This window comes from Citrus sinensis, chromosome 3 (assembly GCF_022201045.2).
Source record: "Citrus sinensis cultivar Valencia sweet orange chromosome 3, DVS_A1.0, whole genome shotgun sequence".
NCBI classification, from domain to species: Eukaryota; Viridiplantae; Streptophyta; class Magnoliopsida; order Sapindales; family Rutaceae; genus Citrus; species Citrus sinensis.
In genome coordinates this window covers 621,528-647,239 of record NC_068558.1, presented here as the reverse complement: position 1 = coordinate 647,239, position 25,712 = coordinate 621,528, and the positions used below count along the sequence as shown (strand labels likewise).

General features: G+C 35.3%; 4 protein-coding genes across 6 annotated transcripts; 3 read left to right on the top strand and 1 right to left on the bottom strand.

Annotated features, from left to right (window-relative positions):
- The first annotated feature begins 420 nt into the window (after positions 1-420).
- LOC102619800 (trehalase-like) lies at positions 421-4,149 on the top strand. Its single transcript, XM_052437999.1, is given in 12 exon segments — positions 421-438; positions 1,015-1,526; positions 1,663-1,782; positions 2,035-2,150; positions 2,263-2,360; positions 2,450-2,562; positions 2,725-2,797; positions 2,891-3,058; positions 3,160-3,247; positions 3,378-3,477; positions 3,574-3,787; positions 3,892-4,149. Coding segments are annotated over 12 exon segments (1,734 nt in total). The 3' UTR covers positions 4,006-4,149.
- A 6,431-nt stretch (positions 4,150-10,580) lies between these two features.
- Positions 10,581-13,447, top strand: LOC102619498 (short-chain dehydrogenase TIC 32 A, chloroplastic). The gene is made up of 8 exons (XM_006476266.3): positions 10,581-11,038; positions 11,179-11,410; positions 11,614-11,693; positions 11,807-11,963; positions 12,195-12,276; positions 12,524-12,611; positions 12,741-12,787; positions 12,930-13,447. Exons 1-8 carry the CDS (start codon positions 10,915-10,917, stop codon positions 13,128-13,130), a joined length of 1,011 nt encoding a protein of 336 aa, XP_006476329.2. The 5' UTR covers positions 10,581-10,914; the 3' UTR covers positions 13,131-13,447.
- Positions 13,448-15,508: 2,061 nt separating this feature from the next.
- Positions 15,509-19,311, top strand: LOC102619207 (uncharacterized). Of its 2 annotated transcripts, none has more exons than XM_006476265.4 (12): positions 15,509-15,734; positions 15,825-16,090; positions 16,354-16,427; positions 16,542-16,636; positions 16,842-16,939; positions 17,134-17,217; positions 17,490-17,570; positions 17,672-17,770; positions 17,875-17,970; positions 18,315-18,394; positions 18,571-18,659; positions 18,793-19,311. In XM_006476265.4, the coding sequence occupies exons 1-12, from the start codon at positions 15,602-15,604 to the stop codon at positions 19,134-19,136; spliced, it is 1,539 nt and encodes a 512-aa protein (XP_006476328.2). In that variant the 5' UTR covers positions 15,509-15,601; the 3' UTR covers positions 19,137-19,311. The 2 variants fall into 2 exon arrangements, with proteins under 2 accessions (XP_006476328.2, XP_024954290.2); XM_025098522.2 differs by having other exon boundaries at positions 15,587-15,734; positions 15,830-16,090.
- An 833-nt stretch (positions 19,312-20,144) lies between these two features.
- On the bottom strand, positions 20,145-24,127 carry LOC102618704 (WD repeat-containing protein YMR102C-like). Of its 2 annotated transcripts, none has more exons than XM_006476264.4 (8): positions 23,699-24,127; positions 22,215-23,444; positions 21,999-22,089; positions 21,702-21,859; positions 21,556-21,607; positions 21,328-21,407; positions 21,123-21,216; positions 20,145-21,006 (listed from the first exon to the last, which is right to left on the bottom strand). In XM_006476264.4, exons 2-8 carry the CDS (start codon positions 23,412-23,414, stop codon positions 20,414-20,416), a joined length of 2,268 nt encoding a protein of 755 aa, XP_006476327.2. In that variant the 5' UTR covers positions 23,415-23,444; positions 23,699-24,127; the 3' UTR covers positions 20,145-20,413. The 2 variants fall into 2 exon arrangements, with proteins under 2 accessions (XP_006476327.2, XP_006476326.2); XM_006476263.4 differs by having other exon boundaries at positions 22,215-23,447; positions 23,699-24,125.
- Positions 24,128-25,712: the final 1,585 nt, after the last annotated feature.

Here is a 25,712-nt window from a genome sequence, read left to right as displayed (position 1 = left end):
TAAAAGAATGCAATCCGCAATATTGGTCTGTGCAGGAACTGGTTGTAGTTGGGCTTGGCCAGCCTATCTTACATTCGCAATACCACTTATGTGTTATTTTTCAGTCCTAAAATTTTTGCGCGATTGTTTTTCGAAATTAATGATTTAAAAGCAAAAAATCCCCCTGGGAGGAATTCATGTTCATGGAAGAAAATTGGCTAACGCTTCGTGTGAATCATAAATTAACGGTTCAACTTTTATAATAAATGACGAATTAGAGTTTTTATAACTTTATATAAGTTTATTTAAAGTTAATTTTGTAAAAAAAAAAAAATTAAGTAAATACACTAAATTTTAACATTATTTGTTAATAAGCATACATATTATTAAAATCTTACGGCTATTTTTACCATGTGATTTTCTGGCAGTGTATATTGGTAGATGGCTTATTTTTGTCATGTGATTTTCTGTTAGCAAACATTAGTATATTTTAAGTCGAATTTTTACGATTGAAATAAGTTATTTCAACTTACCTCTAAATGTTCCAACTCACAAGAGTATGGTTGTAAAACTTTTTTTTTTTTTTTTTTTAATAGTGAAAAAGTTAACCGACGAGTCGTTGACTCGGGCAATAGCATTTCTTAAATAATAAATAAACAAAATTAATAGCCAAAGAAAGTTTCAGTTTAATATGTCAATGTCTGATCACGAATGCTAACAAACAAATGATAGAACAAAATTAGCCGTTTGGAATCAGAAATTAGAGTCAATCCAATTCTAGTGACTAATCTTTCCACAAAACGAACAAAACCCGTTTTACTTCAGTTGACATTCCTTTTACGTAGAAACCCACCATGTCTCCTAAGCAACAATCCCTCTCTTCATTCATCTCCAATCATGCGCATGGCGTCTTTTCATTCTCGTAGCAGTAACAGTAACGGTAACCACCCCGCGTCCTCTTTCTCTCTTTTGTTGTTGTTTTTGTTGCTTGCATCAGTATCAGCATCAGGGACTGTCGCAAAAGCTATCTCATAGCCAGCCACAGGCAATTTTGACAGAGGCCCCGTCGTACCCACAACCCCATTGGTCACTTTCTTGGAGTGTGTACAAGAAACTGCTCTCGCAACTTTCGGACAAAAAGACTTTGATCCAAAACTTTACGTTGATTTGTCGTTGAAGTCCAATCTTTCCACAACTGTTACCGCTTTTCACAAGCTACCGAGAAATGCAACTGGGTCAGTTTTGGTTCCTGATTTCAAGGAGTTCTTGCACGAATATTTTGATGGTGTAGGAGACGATCTTGTGTACGCTGAACCACCAGATTTTGTGCCCGAACCGGATGGGTTCTTGCCTAAGGTGAAGAACCCTCAAGTGAGAGCATGGGCTCTTGAGGTGCATGCTTTGTGGAAGAATTTGTCTCTGAGAGTTTCTGGTTCGGTATTGAACCGGCCTGAGTTTCACACTTTGCTTCCCCTGCCTCGACCGTTTGTTATTCCAGGTTCCCGGTTTACAGAGGTCTACTATTGAGATTAATACTGGGTTATTAGGTTAGTTTTTTGTATTTGTTCTATTTTTTTTTTCAATGCCAGTTCAGTGACGTTGAAGACATTTTTTTTTTCTCTAATGTCAAGTGCTTTTGTGCTGCTAAATTTTTTTATGGGTGTGATTCAATGTGCGTATAAGGGCTTTGCTAGCAAGTAAGATGTATATGACAGCGAAGGCAATTGTGACCAATCTCATTTCTCTTATTGATACATATGGTTATGTTCTTAATTGTGCGAGAGCTTATTGCACCAATAGGAGGTAATGCTTCTTCTTGTGTTATCTTACTTATTTTGGCTCCAACATCTATTGTATTAGTTACAACTGTCAGATCATGCTTCTTCGTCATTTTGTTTCCCATCAGACCTAAGTTTTAGGCATATCTTCTGCAGTATCTTCTGCATTGAATACATGTAAAATGTTCCCATCTTTCTGACCATGTATCGTATATGCTTTCTTTTGAATATGTGCGCCATGCTTGCTATTGACATGGCATGGGTTCATGTCTTGTAGCCAGCCTCCCATTTTCAGTGCAATGGTTTATGATATTTACAATCGAACTGGTGACTTAGATTTGGTAAAAAAGGCTCTCCCTGCCCTGCTCAAAGAACATCAATTTTGGAATTCAGGTATACTAAATACTTACTATTTACATGAATAGTATCCTCCCTTGTGCAAGATTTGTTTCTTTGTTTGCTTGAACGTAATTATGTAGCTGATATACATGTTAATGTATTGTAGGAATACATAAGGTCAACGTCCAAGAGGATCATGGTAGAAATCATACATTGAGTCGGTATTATGCAATGTGGAACAAACCGAGGCCTGAATCTTCAACCATTCTATATTCTTCTTTCCATCAGAATTACCTGAGCATGAGGTGCGAAAAGAAATTTTGTTAGGATAAGTTTTAACTTCTTTCCTCTACCAGGATAAGGCGCATGCTTCTAAGCACTTGAATGCTTATGAGAAAGAGCAATTTTATCGGGAATTGGCTTCCACTGCTGAATCGGGATGGGATTTTAGTACCAGATGGATGAGGTAATTAATTATCTTGCATCAAACCAGTATCCGTTCGGAAAAAAACGACATAATTAAGATCAGTTGGAGAAAAAGTCATTTCCTTTACTGTGTGATTCAATTAATTAATTATCAGACAAAACTCAGTTGACAAATTTCTGGAGTTTAATTGCCTTCTTGCAGGAATACTTCAGATTTCAGCACATTGGCAATAACATCAATATTACCTGTTGATTTAAATATATTTATACTCAAGGTAAAAGTCTTTGCCTTCTTAGTAAGTCTAGAGACTTGGAAGTCCATCCATTTTTTTCCCCCATATTTAAGTGATGTTTGTATGTTGATCCAGATGGAACTTGACATTGCCTCCATGGCACAAATTGTTGGAGACAATAGAACTGCTGAGAGTTTCTTGAAAGCTGCTCAAGCAAGAAAACAAGCAATAAACTCTGTTTTCTGGAATGAAGAAAAGGGGCAATGGCTGGATTACTGGATAAGTAATGGAACTAGTAGCCAGGTAATTGCCCGAATGTGACATTTATTAGCTAAGACATAACTTCCTCAGCTGTGTTTTTTTATTTTTCCCCGAATTATATCACTTTAATACGTTTGTTGTAGGAATGCCGAAGATGGAAAGCTTCAAACCAAAATAATAATGCATTTGCCTCAAACTTTGTACCCATATGGATTGATTTATTCAACTCTGGTTTGTAACCCTAACTGGCTATAGAAGTATGCCTTTTAATAAATAGGGATTCTTAAGTTGAATAGTTGATGAATACTGAGAATGCTTTATTGAGAATATTGTTTATTCTGAAGCCTTTTATGTTATCCAGATACTTGTATAGTGGAGAAAGTTAGAAAAAGCTTTCAAAGTTCAGGCTTACTCGGTGCTGCTGGAATTGCAACTTCTTTGACAAGATCAGGAGAACAATGGTAATCATTAATTAGTAACAAATTCAATATTGACATTTGAATTAGATTTTTCTTTATATTTGTTGGCTGTTACTTAATGTTACCAATATGACACAGGGACTTTCCTAACGGCTGGGCGCCACTTCAACACATGATAGTAGAAGGTTTTGCTAAGTCAGGATCACAAGAAGCAAAGTCAATGGCTCAAGACATTGTTATGAGGTGGATCAATAGCAATTATGTTGCATACAAAGAAACCGGTGCTATACATGAAAAATATGATGTAGAAAAATGTGGAGATATTGGAGGTGGTGGTGAATACATACCCCAGGTAGTATATAATTGTTTATTCTTTCAAGTGTATCTATTAAACTTAGGTGCCTAATGTCTTAACAATGGCCATCTATGTACCTCATTTGCTCTGATGAATTACAGACTGGTTTTGGTTGGTCAAATGGAGTCGTATTGGCGTTCTTGGAGGAGTTTGGATGGCCAAAAGATCTGAAGATAGGTTGCAATTGGGTTATGCACTGCGGAGATGAGCTTTGACTTGGTTTATAATTACCAACTTAATTATCCTGGATTCTCTCCCTTCTTTTTCCTGTCTTGTCAATTCTATTGACCGTGGGAACTGGGTTTAATATGTACATTCATATTATGCATTTTCTAGCAAACGAAAGCAAACTATTCTTATCTCATGGTTTATGGAGAAGCTAAGGAAATTAATAAAATTTCAAATTTGTGGCCTTGTTAATTTGTGCTGCTGGAATTGCAACTTGTTTAGCAGTAGAATCAGAATAACAGACCAACGGCGGTAATTAGTAACACCTGCAACATTCACGTTGAATTATATGTTTCTTGTGCATTTGCATCACTTCATATGGATCAGCAATACAAAGACAAACAGGGACTTTCTAAATGGTTAATCTCAAATTCAACCCACATTATAGTAAATCATTACCTTGAAGTTGGATATTCCTTCATGCCCTAAAATAAAATTTTGGAATAAGCTTAGCATAACGAAAACTAATGTTGGGGCACCAAAGTGGAGTGATCTATACGTAATTAACCTGTCGATTAATCAAGTTAATTAATCGCGTCCTTTCTGGCTCAACTTCAATTTTTTCAAATACTAATTTTCTGAATGGGAAGGGAAGAGCTTTCATTGTTTTTGTTGTGAATTAGACTAATATTGCATAATCAGAATCCACACATTCTCTATCTTTTGTTAATTAGCAACGCATGAATCATTATCAATGCAGACGAGGTTTCAAAATTCGAATAAAAGTGATCGTATTTCGCATGTATGATCTCCATAATCTTTTAGAGCTTGCTAGTGCTTTTCTCGAACTAATAAATTTTAAGTAGTAAAGATTAGGCTTTCGATTATGACACTAATTTATCCTGGATTTACTTCTCGGACTAGTTTGATCATTGGGAGCATTGATAGCTAAATAATGTTCCATTCCAAAGCAGGTGGATTTAGTTGCCTAATTGTTAATAAGTTTCTGTCACAATCTTGATGAAGGAACTGACAAATTAAAGGTTAAAAAAATAAAATTTATTTAACATAAGATTTCATAGAAACTACTCAGACTCCAACTCATATATGGCATCTTTATATATGATTCATTTCATCACAAAGATATTTTGTAATTAAGGGCCTACTTAGTGGGTGATGGTGGGTCAATGAGAGATAACGATCTCTTTTCTTTTTAATTTTTCCACTAATAGATCCTCTCTAATCATAGAGAATAGCAACAATATTCTAATTTAAGTGTGTAGCTTAGTAAGGTTAGCATTATGGGTATCTTGTTTGTAATTTTCTTGAGAAAATGAGAACATAAAGCCAAAACTTATTAGGCATGATTAAGAAATCCACAAGGTATCAATTGGATTCCTATTTGTGATACCATTTGTTAACAACAACAAAACCTACTTTTTCTGCGAGCCATATTCTATCAAATTCAATCATTTTGAGCATGCATAATGATAATTAATCATATGATAAATATAAATACATAAATAAATATATATATATATATATATATATATATATATATATATATATATATATATATATCCAATCCGAAATTTTAAAGTGCGGGATCGTTCGGAAAAACACATAAACCGTGCGGTTTAAACGCTTTAAATTTTAAGTATTTAAACCCGTGGAGTTTTAAAGTTTTCCCAAACTTTTCCCACACTTTAATATTCCGGACTTGAAAACTACCATATATATATATATATATATATGTAGCTCAAATTATTTGTACCATGCATACATTATAACTTTTCTAAAGTGCTTTTTGATTATTAGTGCCTTTTGTTTCACTAATTAATTTGGAATGTTGCCAATTTTCAGTTTCTTTTATTATTTCTTTGCCAACCTTAATTATTATTAAAGAAACCCATTATCAAGATATATATGCAATAACATTTAAAATTCCAGCTGAAAGAATATTCAAATGAAGGAGGTGGAAGGATGATTATAGCATCAGCAAGCCAAATATTAACTTAGACAAAGAGATTGGAAACCATAAACCCTAATTTTAAGGGATATGGACCCTGCAAGATTCGGGGCTCCCACACAAAAGAGTGGCAATCATTTAAGAGTGGGGTTATTCACATGACACCATTCACAAGTGCTTTTTGGTATTAAAAGAATATATTTGTGTTTTATTTTGAGATTGGGAAATGAGTTAGTGGGAAGTAATGACTAGAGATGAGCAATTGTGTGCATAAAAATATAGTGTCATAGGGTGCAGCTTCCCTTTCAAAGCATCTTATTAGTCAAATAGAGTTGGCCAAATGAACACGGAAATGAGATGGGAAAAGAAGAGCCTGAGCCTCAATAATTAACACAATCTCACAAACAATATCCTAATGCTTGATCTTATTCTGCATTTTATTAGTGAAAGACGAATCCAATTGGGAACCTACACAACTTTTTGGCTAGAGAGGGTGTATCCAGGGTTAATGACTTTCAGATTGTTAGAATTTTCCCTATTCTCTATAACTCGTAAATTGGTATATTCATTCATAAATTTTCGGACAAATGAAACCCATGCATGCATATCCTTCTTTGAAAGAGTGAGGCATTTTTTACTCCCATCTTTGAATGTATTAATTGGTGTTGACTGAATGATTTAACACTGCTTTCACTCGATATTAAGCTTACAGCCTTATCGCAAACGGGTGCTTTAAATAATTATTTTTTTTTTTACCAGGAGGTATCCTGGGGAGGGCTTCAATTGTGGGAGGCACCTTTAAGCCCGTACCACAACCCAGACTAGACGTCCCCGCTCGAACCTCCCCAATTGTGGGAGGCACCTTTAAGCCTGTATCATAGCCCAGACTAGAAGTCCCCACTCGAACCAAGAGGCACGGGTTCTCCCAACAAAGGCGACTTCCCTGCGACTTGAACTGGGGAGGAAATCCAGTCAAGCCACTTAAGGGGACTCCATTGCCAGTGGAGCCAATACTTTGTTGGTTGCTTTAAATAATTTTAAAGGTACTAACTCAAGTTCTTTTAAGAGTTCTTTTCTCTCTTTTTTTTCCTCACAAAAATATGGAATAATGGTGGATTTTTTTTAAAAGAAATTATTAGTAAGAGTAGATTTTAATTTGGACTAATTCTTTATAGATTTTTGAATTAAACTATATATATTGGTATGTGTAGAGTCCCAGATTACCTTCACTCAACCGATTAACAATAGAAAACAATAATACCGCCCGTTTTTGAAAGAAGATTGCGGGGTAAAAAAAAAAAAAAATTTGTGTCGAAAGGTGACAATAGATAATTGAAAACCAGAAACGAAAAAGAAAGAAACTGACATGTGTACGCGCGAGAAGGATAAAAGGGGAGGCCTTTCTTTTTGCTTTGCTCGGAGGATCCTTTACTAAAGAAAAAGACTAATTAAATAACAAAATAGAAGAGAAGACTAAACAGACAACGAAAATAAATTTGCTTTGCAGATCAAGTTTAATAATAGAAAGCTTTAAAGTTGAACCAAACCCTCCATCATTAATCCTGAGTTATAAGTCTCGAGCCTTTCCATGTGATCATGATCAGGTTGTGAAAATAAATTTCCTTTTGAGTAAACTTTTGGGACCAACTTTAAATGGGCAACATTAAATTATTAAGACAAGTCCCAAGCAGAATCATAATTAACAATCTGTGTACAATATCCCTCCTTCATTAAGATTTAATTAAGACTGATTTATGGGAAAATTCTATCTATCTTTTAATCAACCCCTTGTTCATTAATTTGAGTAGATTTTCATTTTCTGTAAACAGAATAACATAAAAATAATAATAATAATAATAAAAGGGTTTGTGGGGGCTGCTGCTGATCGATGTACTGGAAATTGCAGGATTAGGATCTGAGCTCGATGTACTGCATCGAGTGTCTGCCTGGCGGAATCTATTGTTACGTCAGTGTCTTCTCCATGTGCATGGTTTGAACAAATTTTAGTTGGGACCTCAATTTGTTGTACTTTGGTCTCACCAGTCACCGGCGGCCATGCATTTTTATTACCAAACAAATGCACAGCATTCGTGTGTCCATTCATCATTAAAGAAAATAACCCTTACATATGGAAAAAAAAAGTAATTAATTAATTAATAATAGCTAGCCGGAGCCCTTGTGATAGGCAATTGGACCGTATATATAGTTCAGTAGCATATTATTTAGCAAAATCTTTGTGTGAGAAATATTAGTGGTAAGTAGACCATATAGATACAGTTCATGCACTGCTTTCACTTTTCCTTTGCTCCTCCACACCCAGCTGTCAACTTGATAAGGAAGCCCTACATTTTGCTCTTTGCCCATTTCACCAAAAATCATTCAATTTGCTTCATCCATCCCGCTGTTCAACTTTTCTAATCCCTATCCTTTTGCCCTTTTAATTTATTGCTTCAATAGTTAACTTCTTTTCTTGTTTCCTAATACAACTCATAGTCAATGATCTTCAAAGCAACGTCCACACAAACAATGAATTAATGTCGCCGTTCAGTATTTAGATTTTAACCTTTTTAGCTATAGCAATTTTCTTCTTATAGTATTGGAGTCAAAACATTATGTTTGAATTTCCGTATGTTCAATGTATCTCAATTATTTTTTAATATTTAATTAGTTCAATCTTTATCTACTCAAATTTTACTCAATTCTATTAAAACTTTATACTGACTTTATTAGATCCGAATTTTACAGATGATCGATCAAAAATTTACTTGTATAACCTAAAAAGAAAGCTGTATTCAAATTTTAATAGTTTTTACAGACGTTAATAAAGTTTAAGATCTTGGATGGATATATATATATATAAAAGGATGATGAAAGATGATTGATATATGATGTCAAAATTTGTAATTGATAAAGAAAATGTTGGTATGGGACTATGGAGTTGGGAATATAATGTAAATCGGTCCCCGCATGGGGCACGGGGCCTGTAGAAGTGCCTCAAAAAGCTAAATTTTCGTGGCTTCTTTTCCTTTTTATCTATTACTAATTAAACTTTTGGCTTTTAATAAAGGCCCTACCAAGTACCAACCCTTTTTGACAAGACTTCGCTACCAAACATGCCTTAACAAATCATATATATATATATATATATATATATATATACACACACACACAAACACACACACACATGTATAGTCCTTAGTTTTATCATAGTTAACTAGTTTACTTTTATGTTTATAAAATCTAGTCCAGATTTGTAACAAATGGGGCTGTCTAAATAATTTTGAGAGGATTATTAATTAACATTAAGTCCCATGATTGAAAAAGAAAGGTAATACGCAAGTTCATAATCATTGTCTAAAAAATATAAAAATAATTTATCTTCTAGAAGTTTGTCTAAGTCTCTTATAAATATGATGAATGATAAATATGAAACCAACAACACCACATGTGTCTGTATTATGTTTTTTTATGACATTACAAATTTTTTAATGAAATCAAGTGAGTAAACCAACGGAAGAGACTGACAAATTGGCGTCTAATTAATTTTTTTTAATCCAAAGAAATAGAAAAGAAACTTCCACAACCCACCACACAAAATTTGATTCGATGTGATTAAGTCCAATTAGTGAGCTTAATTAATTAATTTTTTCAAATAAATAAATAATATATATACGTGTGTGTGCGTGTGGGGCTTCAACGGGAATGAATGATTGAGCGGGTAAAAGCAAGGTAAGGTTTTGCATCCCAACGAAATGCCGGATTCGAGGCCGCAGGATTGACCGATCTGCAACGCCTCACGTGCGATTCCCTTTGACGATTTTTTACTGCTTGTCTGGATCTGGATGCACCATTAGCCCTATAATATTTATTTATTTATTTTCATTTCATTTAATCGCCGACTCTTTCCCAAGCCCAAGCCCAATCAACTAATTAATCTTATTATTATCATTATTATTGTTCACTTGCCAATGACACCTATCACTTGACAAAACAAAGATATTAATTTTTCCTCATACAAGTAAAATCACACAAAATAAAAGAATAAATCATCTACATCTTATCAGGGAAGAATAAGAAAAAATTAATATTCGGTGAATAATCGATGGTGCTCGTGTTCTTATTAGGTAATTCATCAAATTTATATTAAGTTTTTGTTCAATTTTAAATATCGTGCCCGTATAGAGCATTATCAAAATTTAATTTCTTCATAAAAATTTATATATTAATTTTAGTAATAGTCTACCAATGTATAAAAAATAAAAATCGGATACTTTAAAAATTTAAACTAAAATCATAAACTAATTAGTTAATCTTGAAGTTGGAGAGTAATGAATCTTACTCAAGACTCTAAATAATCCAAAGGCCACTGAGGTGTCATTTCCCAACGCGAAGGTCAAACGTACAAGGGCTCAATTTTGGTTTTTTTTTTTTCCCCGATGAATTGCATGCCCTGCCGATTTATTCAAATAAAAGTTCCGTCTTTACCGATCCTTAACCCCATAATAATAGACGTTAGACAAACAACTAATCCTCTGTTATAAATTAATGGTTGGATTAACTAGGCCCCGTAATTAATTAATATTAATTAAGAAGGCCCCTCTCATGTCTCGTCGTCATCTTCAATCACGCAAACACCTTAATTATCTTGATCGATCAATGAATGCCAAATATCCAATCCTCTCCGCCAATAAAAAGGTAAAAACAAAAGGAAAAATCTAATCTGAACCCTCCGTTTTGCTTTAGCCCTTAACCACATAAACAACATTGCCTCCTTAATTAATTTCTATTAAATGCAAAGCGGCGTTGGCAGCAAATTTAATATCTTCACTCTGACACAGCAAATGAAGCGCTTTTTAATTTTTATTGCTTGCTCGCTCGCTCTCTATTACAGCTACTATCGAGTAGAAAACTGCAAATACGGAGGGGGGTGGCATTCATAATTCGTGCAACATTAATATATATAGTTATTAAACCCATTGCAATTAATATGTTAGAAACGGTCAAATACCTCCTCGGCTCAGCTGGGGCCAGCGGCTACGGCTCCAAGTCCACCGCCGAGCAAGTCACGGATGGCTGCCCCAATTTGAGTTCAGTTACCGCCATCATTACCGGTAAGCTTATTCATATATATAATTAAAGTTTGATTACCGATGGGTTAAAGAGGAGGATGAGTTAGTTAACAAACTTTGTTGTAGCTAGCGTACAAACAAAGAAAGTTGATGAATATTAAAATATTAAATATTAAATATAGGAGCAACATCAGGAATAGGAGCAGAGACGGCCCGCGTGTTAGCGAAGAGGGGAGCGAGGTTAGTGCTGCCGGCTCGGAGCCTCAAAGCCGCGGAGGAAGCCAAGGCGCGTTTAGCATCCGACTGTCCCGGCTCCGATATTGTTGTTTTGCCTCTTGATCTTAGCTCCCTCTCCTCTGTTCGTAACTTTGTTTCTCAGTTTCACTCTCTCAACTTACCTCTCAATCTCCTCATGTACGTATATATATTAAACAAAAAAAAAAAAAGATTGTTTTGTTTATGTGTTTATTATTATGGTTGTTTGGTTCTTGAGAAAATGATGGAAATTCAGTTTCGTTCTTATTGTTTTTTGCTCCCAACTGAAAACTTCAAAAGAAATTTGCGGTTGGCTTGATTGATTACTATATCAACTTTTCACTTTTCTGGGTTTGATCTAGAAACAACGCTGGCAAGTTTGCGCACCAGCATGCAATATCTGAGGATGGAATCGAGATGACTTTTGCTACTAATTATCTTGGTAAGTATTGCTAAAATAATTTTTTTTTAAAAAAAAAAAAATTGAATTTTGCTCATATATATTAATTTGTCTGACAGTTGTAAAACCAAATATTATTTTTGATGAATTTTCAGGCCACTTTTTACTGACTAAATTGTTGCTAAAGAAGATGATTGAAACGGCTAAAGCGACCGGCATTCAAGGGCGTATAGTGAACGTATCATCGAGCATTCACAGCTGGTTCTCCGGCGATATGATCCGATATCTCGGACAGATTTCGCGAAACAAAAGGTAAAAGGAATAATACCATTAATTCTATTTGTTAATTGCGTTAATGATTGTTAATTATTGGTTAATCTAGTTGGGGATAGTTGGACTTGGACCGGCCATGCGTGCCGTGCCCAAGGACACGGTGATGAATTCATAATATATATGATACATATGATACGGGATTTGACTTTTTCTTTTTCGTTTTTTTTTTTTGTAATTGATTTTATGAAATTTTTGTCTGGGTGTCTCCAGTCATTACGATGCGACACGTGCTTATGCTCTCTCGAAGCTCGCTAACGTTTTGCACACCAAGGAGCTTGCCCAGAGACTCAAGGTACATTACTCCTACTACTATTACTATATATTTATTATTTATTATACGTGCTTATAATTAAATTATTTATATGATTATTTAATTAAAGAAAGAGACAATAATTTAAAAAAAACCGAAATTTTTTGTTTTCTTTTTTAATTTTCTTGTCCATATATCTTTATTAATCGTCTCTTTTTACTAATTAATGTTTCTTAATTATATTTGATAATCTTATCCCACCAAAAAAAATCTGTTTATGATAATGCAGCAAATGGAAGCGAATGTGACAGTGAATTGCGTTCATCCAGGGATCGTCAGAACCCGACTCACCAGAGAACGAGAAGGCTTCATCACAGGTGACACATCATCAACATTATATATATATATATATATATATATATATATATATATATATATATATAACTCCAATTTTATTTGTTTATTTTCTTCAAATTAAATTCTTTAACACAAGTGTATATATGCAGATCTTGTATTCTTCCTTACCTCAAAGCTCTTAAAGACCATTCCTCAGGTAAAGTTTTAATCCAAGTCACTTTAACTAACGAACTAATTAATTACATTGAACAAATTAACCAAAGAGAAAACTAAGAAAAGAAAATAATTAAGCGTACAGTATGTTAAGTATGTACTTAATTTGTATTCGTATTTCGTAGGGTGCTGCTACAACTTGTTACGTTGCAATTCATCCAAGACTGGTGAACGTGTCTGGAAAATATTTTGCTGACTGCAACGAAGCTTGGACGTCCAAGCTGGGGTCAAACTCAAACGAAGCTTCAAGATTATGGGCTGCCTCTGAACTTCTAGTTTCTAGAGACCCTAAATCAGTTTTTGATCCACTCAGTGCCAATGATTAAATCGAACTAGTAGAAAAGAGGGAAAAAGAAAAAAAGAAAAGAAAAGAAAAGAACTTTATATAGAAACAGAAACAATTTATATCCCTGTAAAACGTATACAAGTTTAAGAGTAAAGCTATAGTATTAGCAGACATAATAGATAACTTTTTAGATAATTAAAACATGTTAATTAATATGTTTTGTTATTGCTTGGTAGATGTTATGCAAGTTCTGAGTTAATTAGCTACTTTATGTAATGGGTTTGTGTACTTAAAAAAGAACTCATTGCTTAGCCTATCATTTTTTGTTATAATTATAGCTAGAATGATTATGGAGTAGAGTTCTTTTTTTCTATTTTTATTTCTTTCAAGTGTTTTCATTGGAAGCGAAAGAACATGGAAACCCTAGCTAATCAAAATGATCATTATTTTTATTATTAACAATTAGTATGATCTAATAGATGATCATTTAACAAAAAAACAAAAAAAAAAAAAACTAGGTAGCTAACTAAATTAATATATACGAGAAGAATATATAAGTGGGGGAATAAGAACGTACATGGGGTCAGTTTGTATCATGTGGTGGTTGATTTTAATTTAGAAGAGTATCTTTGGGGTAAGTGCATGGGTCCTACTAACATGCTCCGATATATGGAGTTTGGTGGTGGGATGGAAACATGCGTTCAAGCTACGGAACTATTCATCGGCAACGAGCTACTACTCCCTCATTTGGTATCATTGCAAATGCTCATCTTTTTATGGTGTTTTGGAAACCTTTCCACCTTTATTTCGTTGGAATATGAACTTCTTTGCATTTGCTAAGCGAAGCTCGACAAACATCAAACATTTAAAGCTAATACAGAAACCCTAGTTTTCTTTTCTACCCATTGCAATTAGGGTGAATGCATGGACCTCTCTCTATATATTTTTCCACTTCTATTCACAATTTGTCAATGTCTATGTCTCATGATCACAGAGCATCGTGCTCCTATTTCTTTTTGCTTGAGAGCTATGATGATTCTTTAGGGCCATTGTGGGTTTGGTTCACATGTCATAATATTGACGAATGTTCGGTGACATGTCCCACTCATGCACATGGACATAAAAATAATTATTACCTTAATATATACGATTGCCAAAATCTGGATGTCCTGTTTATTTCTTTCAATCAAAATTAACACCAATGAGGATAACATGGATGTTCGAGGAAAGTTTTTGACCTTTGGCCAAATCCCCTCGACAATCCCACAAGTGCAATGAAAGTTTTACCAATAAAAGCTAGAGAAGTTTATGGAAGCAAATACCACGAGTTATCTATGTGCTTAATGGTGAGTTAGTCTTCTCATAATATTATGGTATATTAGTCCCAGCTCCCACGCGGCTTTTCTTCTTTTTCATAAAAATGAAATTTAGATAAGAGTTCTCCTCAAAAGTTGTTAGTACGAGTAGATTAGACCTTTATGTTGGGCTACAAACACATAAAGATTTCCAAATGAACTTAGATTGTGATGTTTTTGTAGATTATGCATAAGTGATTAATCACATATCAGCCAAAAAACAACCCTTAATTTTTAAATTTATAAGTTTTTATATATTGTACAAATATATATTTTTATCTTTGAAAAAAAAAAAAAGAACTACTACTTTGGACAAGGACATAAAAAACCAAATTAAGCGATACTATAAATATGAATATCTAATTGCAATATTTATACATATCAATGATAAAAAAAAAAAAAAAAACTTTATTTGATTTTTCCATTTTGATTAGGAAAAAATGACAAGTCTTATTCATGTTAACAATACAACCGAAATGTTGTTTGTTTACGTGGAACATAGACAATTTGTATAAGAGTGGAGCTTCTTACCCCTTTTTAAAGATCTTAATATACCCCTCGTTTCATATTTATGGCTTCATTTTTTTTTTTTTTTGTGAAGTTACAAAATAGACAAAATCAAAACAAAGTTTTAATTAAATTTTACTATCATTTAAAATAGAAAATTATAAACATATTTTCTTAATAAAAATAGTTACTAGGTAATTTATTTCTTCATTGTTTTTAAATTATTTTAATTTCACCATTAAAATTAAATGTATTATGTATTAGAATTAAAAAAAATAATTAGGAGTTCATGATTTACAAAGATACTTTAATTTAATTAAATTTATATCTGTCCTTCCATATATTTTTTCAGCAACAGTACGGCTATGACCTATGATTCAAACAAACAAAAAAAGAGGTGTTACAAGGAAATCAATGGGGGTGCGGAAAGCACTCTTGTTTTAAAACATACAATAAAAATGGCCCATGTATCTGAATTCGGCTAAATGGCCCAAGAAAAATGGGCTTTCATCATGAGCCCTTAAAGTCACCACAAGTCCTTAAACCCTTATATCGGCAAAACCCCCAACGAAACGAAGGAATGCTTCAATACCTCGACTCGCACTCGCACTTGACTCGGTGACTCACTCGGCCACCACCAACGCCAGAAATGGTCAGCTTGATCCCTGAAACCACACAGAAAATATTTACAGCAGAAACTCTTCGCTCCGCCGCCAAACAATCGGAGGGATGCCTCATTGTCCCCGTCCGCCTGCGCCGCGCCATCAAAAGATACCTCCGAGGTTATATTCAACACTTATACAAAAACCCCACCAACAAAACGGACATTTACAACACTAATTAACATTAGAATTTATTTTTAATTTGTTTAGAGCAGGAAGAGCCGCACATGAAGAGGAAAGTGCTGAGGTTATCGGAATCTTTCAACGCGATCAAGGGAGTCAATTTGACGCTGACGGAGTCGACTTCAAAGGAGCTATTTGAGGACCCTTTGAAGTCTGTGGAGCAATCTAAGAGGTGGAAGATCAAAAGCGCTTACGGGGATATTGGTCTTAAGTACAGAGACGATGAGACTATTGCTTATGTTGCTTCTAGAATGCCTGCTGTTTACTCTGCTTGTTACAGAGTCCTTTGCGAGGTATACAAGATTGAATTTTGTTGGTATTTTTGATTTTTTTCCTGACTCTGTAATTATATGTTCAACAAATGAAGGGATTGCTCAGCTTGCCTCATGTGCGAAGTATTGGGCGCAGTCGAAATTCTGAAACTTTGGATTAGAAAATATTGGTTGCCTTCTATTTATGATAGTACTCTGCTAATCTGGGCACAAAATTTTTTAGGTCTGTGGCAATTTAATTTAGACAGTCACAGTGAATTCATAATTAATCCTTTGACTATTAGGTTCGCAGGAGGCTACCAGGTTTCTCTCCTGCAAAAGTATTAGATTTTGGTGCTGGAACTGGTTCAGCTTTCTGGTGAGAACTGGGTTTGACTTCGTCTAGTGGTTTCTGCAGATTGAGATATGTAGAGCTTTTGAGTTTTTTTCATTAGTTGTGAACTTTGATGAGATTTGATTGAAATGTCATCAGGGCATTGAGAGAGGTTTGGCCACGGTCTTTGGAAAAAGTGAATTTAGTAGAACCATCCCAATCAATGCAGCGTGCAGGTCAGAGCCTTATGCAAGGTACTTGCTGATCCGCTATTTATTTTTTAACCATCTTTTGTTAGTCATTTCTAGACATATATACTCGACGGTGCAGTTAGTTTGAATATATTTTTTTGTACAACCCCCGCGGCCCAATACACCTCACCCCCCAAAGAACCCCAAATTTATACAAGAAATCACCAGTTAACCGAAAATTCTGATGTTAATCTGTCAATTATTTTAGGTCTGAAGGATCTGCCTCTGATTCATAGTTATAATAGCATACAAGCACTAAATAAAGATATCAGTAAGTCTGAGAGGGAACACGACCTTGTAATTGCTGTAAGTTGTATCCTTTAAGATTCCTCACTCCTTTGCCTGAGGTTGTTATGTTTTGCCTTTGCTTATATCTTTGTAGTGACATCTTCGTAAAGGGTAAAATATTCCGTCAAACTACTACACTTGTGCATGTCTTCATCATATGTGGCCTTTGGTTGGTTCTAATTACTTTTGATTTTTTTGGCTATGGGGACAAGTCTTATGTGCTTGGGGAGGTACCGTCATTGCAGGACCGAATCACAATAGTGCGCCAGCTTTGGGACCTTACTCGGGATGTCCTGGTATGATTTCAAGTTATGAAGGAGTTTATTTTTTTGTGTGATTATCTGTGATACAGAGGAGTTTTGATGATTTACATTACTATTTACTAGCATGTTGTGCATAAAAAGCATTTACGTATTCATGTTTGTCCCATCTTGACATGCGGGAGTACTTGTTTATCATAGCTCTTGCTGAAGTTAATGTGTTATTGCGGACTGTTTCGGTTTACATGTTTTCCGTTTTCTGTCTGATTTGATACCATTTTATCTTTCTGCATTCAAATTTGCGGCAGGTTTTAGTTGAACCAGGAACACCTCAGGGATCGAGTATCATATCCCAGATGCGATCTCATATATTATGGATGGAGAAAAGGGTGAGTTCATTATTTGTTGCATAAGGCATCCGGTATTTGTTCTTTACGATCTTGCAATTTTTGCCTGTATTCATTTTGACACAACTTTTATGGCTTATTAGAAAAGTCGCAAATATGAAGCCCGCAAATCTAAAGATACAAACAAGGAAACTTCTAAGGACTTGGTGACTCTCAGAAGTGGTGTGCATATAGTTGCTCCTGTGAGTATAGACTTTTGTCTCCCACACATCTTTCCCAAGCTATTATGGTCCTCAACTTATTCACCCCTTTCATTTTTGTTAAATAAATGGTTCTCTTAATGCAGTGTCCTCATGAGGGGCGTTGTCCATTGGAGAATTCTGGAAAATACTGTCATTTTGTTCAGCGCTTGCAGAGGACAACATCACAGCGTGCATACAAGGTGTCTTCTTGATCCATTCTTCATGTGCTCTACTCATGCAAGGTTCACATATTTTATATGTTGTCGAAACGCCAATATTGAGAACAAAGTAGCATTCATGGCAAATTAGTGACCTGCCAATTGATTGGAAGATCACTGCAAAGTGATATTAGTGTTCTAACTGATTAATGTTGTCATAATCCGCCTTTTGCTGATAGGTTTCTCCAATCTGTCAGGGTATTTCACAAGACATCAAAAAATTTTCCCTCTTCTATTTGTCTATTTTTATGTCAAATCATCAAATTGTAGAGTTTATTGTTTGTTGATATTTTCTCTCTTTCGTTCTCTTTTTTTTTTTTTGGTAGCGTTCGAAGAGTGAGCCTTTACGTGGCTTTGAGGATGAAAAATTTAGTTTTGTTGCCTTCAGACGAGGAGAAAGACCAAGGTTTGTAGTCTTGAATGCAGTGCTCAAAATTTGTGAATAGTATTATCCTCTAATGTAACACAACCTCTCTTTAAGTAATTCTTGCAAACATTTTATCCCGATCCCCTTTCACTAGCATTAGTCATTGCCTTTCTGAATTTTGCTTGTGATTTCACTTTCATTTTTAATTCAATCAGGGAACGTTGGCCTCTTGATGGCATGAAATTTGATACTTTGAAGGAGCAGCATGCTAAAAGAAATCCAGAAGATCTTGAGATTGACTATGGTAGATTTCACGCACTCTGCACAACCACACGACACCACAACACCCTCCCACCTCCACAAAAATTTTTGTGATTCAGTAAACTCAACTATTTCAAGTTTTTTGAGTTTTAATATTTTGTTTTTGGCCATGACAGAGGATCTACTTAGACTACAAGCTGAAGCCGAAGTAGAGCCATGTAAGAAAGAGGATTTGGTTAATTATGAGTCCGATGAAGTTCAAGATGACACTGTTGACAGTGACAAAGATCAAGAGAAGGGAGAAGAAGAAACAATCCCTGCTGATCTTGGGGGTGGCTGGGGAAGGATTATCTTCAGTCCTGTTCGAAGGGGGAGACAGGTTGCGATGGATGTTTGTCGATCAATCAAAAGGGATGGGTCAGAGGGCTCGTTTCAACATCTGGTCTTCACACGCAGTAAGAATCCTACTCTACATCGTCTGGCCAAGAAATCTCTCTGGGGTGATTTATGGCCGTTCTAGGTTGGAAAAAAAATCCACATGTTTGTTCACTAGTGTATTATGTGAATCTTGTCTGTAAATACTGTTCTCATTATTTATTATTTCCATAAGAAATTTTGTATGTCTCTGTCTCTTCGGCTTGTGATTTATGTGGTGCAAAGATTTTTTAATGTAAGAAGACCAGCAATTTTGTTTATTAAGTTCTCCCATTCAATATTGGTTAGTTTGTATGGAGAAACTAGCAGTGCAGTCAGACGGACTGCGATGGCAGACTAATGTGTCCACCGCCATAGTAATAGTATGTGATGGTGATACCATGTCGTGGTAATTGGCAAAGGAGCGTAGTAAACTATTTACCCTTGACAGTATTTACCCTTGACAGAAACTAACAGTACATTATGCATAATACTTGAAAGGAAGGGAATTTTATCAGAGTTGAATGACAAGTTGCTGTGTTGATGGTACCCCTAAAAAATGTCATCTAGCAGTAGCAGTTTATTTTCTTGAGGAACAAAGTCTATGAATGAAGCAGGATTCTCTACATTGATTGGTAGACGAGTTGGAGCTTCGTTAAGTTCGGGATAATTCCATTCCAGCATTCTGAAGCTTAGTCAATTCATCGATTGGTTATCGTATTGGTAATTTCTGAAACATCAATTCTTTGTCAAAGTGCTTGTCAGTCGACTTACAATAAATTGTAGGGATTTCATAAGTCTAATTATTTGTCTTTACATTATTGTTGTCGGTATCAAGTCTGTGCATGGAGTTTGAACTTTGACGCAGAACACTCTAGATTCGCTTTTGAACCGCCAGGCGAGTAGGCAACAAAACAAAAACGTCAGAGCTGTATTGTTATATAAAGGCCAAAACATTCCACATAATCAAATATTAACCACATCCTTTTATTTCTCTTTCTTTTACTTTTTTGGCTTTTGTTTTACATTTTTCTCTGCGTGCGTGTGCTGATGCGAGAGCCAGGCTTCTAAACTTTGAAGACCAACAAATCTTTCAACCAATCAAAGAATCATATAATGAACCTTCCTATGGGGATACATTTCATTACGAATACAGAAGCTACCTTTTGAAAAACTGGCCAGAATACATTTTAGAGGAAAAAGGGGAAGGGATTGAAATTGTACATTTAATGATGTCTTAAAGAAAAAAAGATATTCTCTTATCTGTCATCTGTACTGGAACCGCACATGCACATACGAGCCTTATGAATATATCATTTGTTGTCTTCGAAATGCCCAACAACCGAAGCAAAATCCTGAGAGAATTGCTAAATGTTAGGGGACTCAAATACGAATAGGTAACCCATAATTCAGATAGGTTCTAATGCGTCCATCCCAGCTTGCCGTAACAACCACAAGACCCCACAAGTGAGGATTGCTTAAAATGCTTTGGCAAGCACTCTTCAAAAGCTTTAGCTTTGATTTACAGAGAGGTGAAAGGGAAACCGCCTTTGGACTTGCATTTGGAAGCTTCTCCTCAGGCCAAGTTGCTGCACTCTTAGTCATGTACTCTAAAAAAAAATCACGTGCATGCGAGAAACAATCCGATGGAGAGTGAGGCATGTTTTGGTCTAAATCTCCTTCTAGATTTTGATGGTTATTCTGTTTGAGGCTATTTCTCTGCATTTTCTCACCAAATGTTGGGGATGGAAGTGCTCCAGCCGTGGTTTCCAAGCCAACCCAAGGGATAGCAACCGAAACATTGTGGGATAGGAAGCTCTCGCAGGACCAAATGCTCTTTGATCGAGAAGAGGACTTGTCCTGGTTCGAGTAGTTCCAGATGTAGATGTTGGAATCTTCACTGGGTGAGACAACATGTTTCCCATCTGAGGTAAAAGTTGCAAACATCTGGCTTCCTGCAACTCGAAAAGCTGATGCTGGAAGAGGAAACAAATTAAAAGTCAACAATCAGAAACCCACGTTGTAAAGAACTCTAAAAATGTAAAACTTTTATAGGTCTCATGAATGTGAAATTCTGAACAACATAACCCACCCTTAAATTTCCCAACGACATTCTCCCCACAAAGTACTCGGACCAGTGAATCGGCAGACGTGACAATCACTTTGCTGGGATCACTTGGAGAAAACTAGAAGATGAAATAACCATCACATGTCTTATCTCCAGCTAAATTAATGAGAAAAAGCTTAGACAAATTAATTCACATCGACATAAAATAAGAAAACTAGATTTTAACCACCTGAAAGCCAGTTATCCTCTTGCCTGGTAACTTCTTTTTGCCCTGTAAGCAAATTTGATTTTGCTGATACAATTGATTATCTGCCACACAAAACGTGATCAAATGATAGCAAAAAGCTACTGATTCTTTATCTAATAACATTATCTTACTTTGATTTATTTTAGATGACTCAATGACCTAACAATGCAAACAAATATGCAGTTGTCGACAAGTCAAATATTTGCATACCTTTAATATCATAGAAACGGCAGTTGCCAGTCATCGTACCCACAATTCCGCCCTGCCATGATATAGCAAAGAGATTTCTTAACAAAAACCTTCTATTTAATTTTTCACTTTCTTTAACAGAAATTACATGCAGAATTTTGCCTAACCTTTCCATCAGGGCAATAACACACAGCTGAGACTATCTCTCTTATATCGGTGTAATCAACAACCTGACAGCGACGCACTTCCCAGATGCGAACTTTCCCATCGATTGAACCGCTAATGAAATAATTATCATCCACAGGATTGAAAGCAACACTAGTCACTGCATTAATGACAACAGTGTTAACATATCAACCTGATAACATGAGAGAGAAATGATATCGCAGCAATTCAAATGACTAACATCAACCTATTCCCACACACATTTTAGGTGGAAGTGCACAAAAGTATAAGAGGCTCACCGTAATTATTATGCGAAAAAACTCTCAGGCATCTGCCAATTCCGACTTGCCAAAGACGAACTGTCTTATCAGCAGAGGATGACAGAAGAAACTGCAGTGAGTACAACAAAGATATGAGCAACATTAGTCTTATAATTCAATTACATCAAAATCCTAGACGTTTTATCATAGAATGCATCAGCCCAGTAAAATTAATATAGTCAAGTTAACACTGACCCCATTCTTAGACCACGAGAGATCCAAAACCTCACTACTGTGTCCCTGGAACTCATGCAAAGGCTTCTCCAATAAGCGGAAGACCTTTGGTGGTAAAACAACACATGTCAAGTCTGATGATTTTCTCAAACTCTTTGTCTTATCTATTTTCTCTTTATCTACATCTATAGGAATCAGTTGGGAAAGGTGATTGATTGTGAAGTATAGACATGAAGGATCAGTGTCTTGAACATCAAATCCGTCTAATCTCTCATGCTCAATGACCTTCCACACCCGCACCGTGCCATCTTCCCCGCCACTTGCCAAGTATTGTCCATCAAGACTGAATTTCATAGTCAAAATTGACCCCTCATGTGCAAGAAATTCTTGTCCTGTATAAAGGGATGATAGTTCCCTTGATTGTTTTTTCACTGGATGTACACGAACTCTTCGCATCCTTTGGCCTAAGGTTAACTCATGGTCACCAGGCTTCAGAGTAGCACTCCCATGTCTGTCGATAATTCGTGCCATGGCACCTAATTTCTTCAACCAGCCCCTCTTCACTTTCCTTTTTGCATCAACCAAATCCCTTGACTCCTCATCTTGTCTACTCGGAAGCGGCTGAACAAAAGATGATGATGACCCAGGTGTTCCCAGAAACTCATCAAAACTAACGGATTGACTTGAACCTGATTCCTGCAGTCTGCTCTCTATCTCTATCTCATCTTGATCATTGTCACTCACTACCAAGTCCGCTCCCTTGCCCCAGTCATCGATTCTACACGCAGCATGATCCTTCAAAGTAAAATGTTCTAATACTTCGGGTGCTTCACACAACTTGGAAGAAATGGAAGATTGACTGAAGTGTATGTCATCTCCAAAACCAGAAGTCCTTAACACTGCCCCACTATTTTCTGTAATTCTATCTACATCCAGCTGAGTTCTAACACGTGATTCATCCTCTGAATCCTCCGCATTCATCAAACTTTGATCCAAAATAAAGCCCATTAACTTTAAGAACTTACTCCGCCTCTCATTAACACTTCGAGGGTATCCAGTCCAAATTTCAGACTGTGAATAACACAGAACACTGTCGGCCAGGTGGTCAACACTGGAACTACAGCCCTCAGAACAATCCGAATCACGATCAGACACATAAGAGATCTCTTCAAGGGTATCAAAGAATTGTTCCTCTTCCTCTTCGTTAGACACACCCGCCATATTTCGCGCAATTGAGGCTCAACCCATTAACTTCTGAATCAAAATATGTATAAAAAAGGGAACTTTATCTATCAATTTACAAACTTTCCAATTAAATAACACAGATATCACGGTCGCTTAAAGAAGAAAAACAACCCAATAAATAAAATCGATCTAACGTAGGCAGATCTTGTAACATATTAAACAGCTCACAAGAATGACAAAACCAAAAATTTCAACCGCATCTAACTAAAATTACTAAGCAAATCGAATCAAAAAACAAAACAAGCAAGTGATTTGCTGACCTGGGTCAACAAAAAATTCTAGTCAAGCTCCCCGCACCGGAAATGTTAAAAGGGTTCATTCCCACCTCCGAAATGACCTCTCCCTTGCAAAAGAAAGCCCCCCCAGTTCCCACTTGAAGAGGCAAAGCATAACATAAAAACAGAACTTAGAAAAAAATATTGAATGAAAAAAAAAAATACAGCACTGTATCTGTCCGTGTATGGATTTTATTAATTGGAAAATCAAAGAATAGAAAGGTCAAAGAGCCTCGGTTTCGAGGTGACGGCGAAGACAGCAAAAGGAAACGTCCTCAACGATGGTGGTGAAAAGAAAATCATCGAAGTGAAAGATGGATTGATTGACTGACAGTATTTATTCTTTTTCTTTTATTTCATTCAACTTTACCGTAACACGAAAACAAATATAAATTGAAAATTCTTTGGGCTGTACTTTGTAATTGTCGATTGGTTTGGTTTGGTTGGTTGAGTTGGTTGGTTGGTACTTTTTTGGTCTCATTCGGGCATGACTTTTTGGTTTACTTTTTTTTTATTTTTCTTTTGAGAGGAGTTTTTATTTTTCTAATTTTTTTTGTTTTCACCGATAACTCTTGAGCGTGCATTGCTTTACCCGTCGGTCTGTTTAATTAATTAATTAATTAATTAATTAATAATATTTTTAACTTCAAATTGGTTCTTTTATTAGAGGTTGTGAATTGTGAAATGAATTAATTGCGTCGGCTCGAAGCTCGTGAAATGAAAATAAGCAAAATGTCCCCATCAACAAATAAAAGTATAAGGTCAACTCGCGGGTTTGACTTTGAGCGTTTTCAGTGGACTCGGTCTTTTGATTTTTAATAATTTTTTTCCTTTCCCAAGTAGTTTGTAGAACTTCGTAAGATTTAAGAAGAATTTTAAATTCATTAACAAAAATAATATCTCGAATTAGAAAGAAGAGAGAACTATTTAGTTGAAATTCAATTACTAGCCATTATTTCCTTAGTTTGTTGCTTACACCGACTAATTCATGGTAATTATAGAGAAAATTGATATTTAACCGTAACGGCACAGGAGAGTGACGAAAAAAAATAAATAAGTGGGACAAAAATATAGTAGGAGGTGTCATTTTTGTTGCTCTCTTGTTGCTATTATGATCGAATATCATGGCTTAAACGAGGTGTTGTATTTGTAAATAAAGGTAACGATCTCATAATTAAAGTGTGATATATCACACGGAAGTATAATATCATCATCAATGATAACACGAAGAGTGGCAGCCCTCGGGCGTGAGTCAATTTTGGCTTAAGTTTGATGATCAAATTGTTATTATGAGTCGAGTCTCGGTTGAGTTTCTCCCTCCATTCAATAATAATTATGATAATAATATTTGAATTAAGCAAAATTGAGGTCAACCATGGAGACTTGCTAATCAATCAATGCAGGTCAAATTCAAATATGGCAGCTTCTGTCCAATTTTCATTTACACCCTTCAAATAAAAACATTTCGGAATGTTTGTTAAATAGTATTATTCAACTAAACGCAGCAGCAAAATTAGCTATCTTTTTTTCATTTTGAAGCTGCGGCTACGTTGCATACAAATGTATGTAACAGACACGAAATAATAAGCGTTGGATTTTGATTCCGAAATCAAACGGGTGTGGATAAATGTACATAAATAAATAAAAATATATATGCGGCGGCGAATCTATTGAAATTTTAAGATATTTGAAAGTTATTTTGAAAAATTTTATAATTAATTTTGGTTTTCGGTAATTTTTTTAAATAATTCCTTTTGGCTTTTCATAATTTTACTAAAACTATTTATTTGAGCTATTGATTGACACTACATTTAATAAAAGTTAAAATTATCATTTTTCACTTAAAATGTTGATAACACTAACGATTTCATTACATTTATAAATTCCTAACTTATTTTTTGAATTGTCTATTTTTATTTGTTTTTAAGTATGTTTTTTTTGTGTTTTGTAGGTAAATACCTCGATTCATTATGCTTGAATCGAAAAAAAAAAAAAAAGG

Bases quoted from the DNA above. Each gene is read 5' to 3' on its own strand.
- LOC102619498 (XM_006476266.3), top strand. From the start codon at position 10,915: ATGTTAGAAACGGTCAAATACCTCCTCGGCTCAGCTGGGGCCAGCGGC. The intron at 12,277-12,523 runs GTACATTACTCC...ATGATAATGCAG, and splicing joins AGCTTGCCCAGAGACTCAAG to CAAATGGAAGCGAATGTGAC. The intron at 12,788-12,929 runs GTAAAGTTTTAA...CGTATTTCGTAG, and splicing joins TCTTAAAGACCATTCCTCAG to GGTGCTGCTACAACTTGTTA.
- LOC102618704 (XM_006476264.4), bottom strand. From the start codon at position 23,414: ATGGCGGGTGTGTCTAACGAAGAGGAAGAGGAACAATTCTTTGATACC. The intron at 22,090-22,214 runs GTCAGTGTTAAC...TACTCACTGCAG, and splicing joins TCTCGTGGTCTAAGAATGGG to TTTCTTCTGTCATCCTCTGC. The intron at 21,408-21,555 runs GTATGCAAATAT...TTTGTGTGGCAG, and splicing joins CCGTTTCTATGATATTAAAG to ATAATCAATTGTATCAGCAA.
- LOC102619207 (XM_006476265.4), top strand. From the start codon at position 15,602: ATGGTCAGCTTGATCCCTGAAACCACACAGAAAATATTTACAGCAGAA. The intron at 16,091-16,353 runs GTATACAAGATT...TTTGACTATTAG, and splicing joins GTTACAGAGTCCTTTGCGAG to GTTCGCAGGAGGCTACCAGG. The intron at 16,637-16,841 runs GTACTTGCTGAT...CAATTATTTTAG, and splicing joins AGGTCAGAGCCTTATGCAAG to GTCTGAAGGATCTGCCTCTG.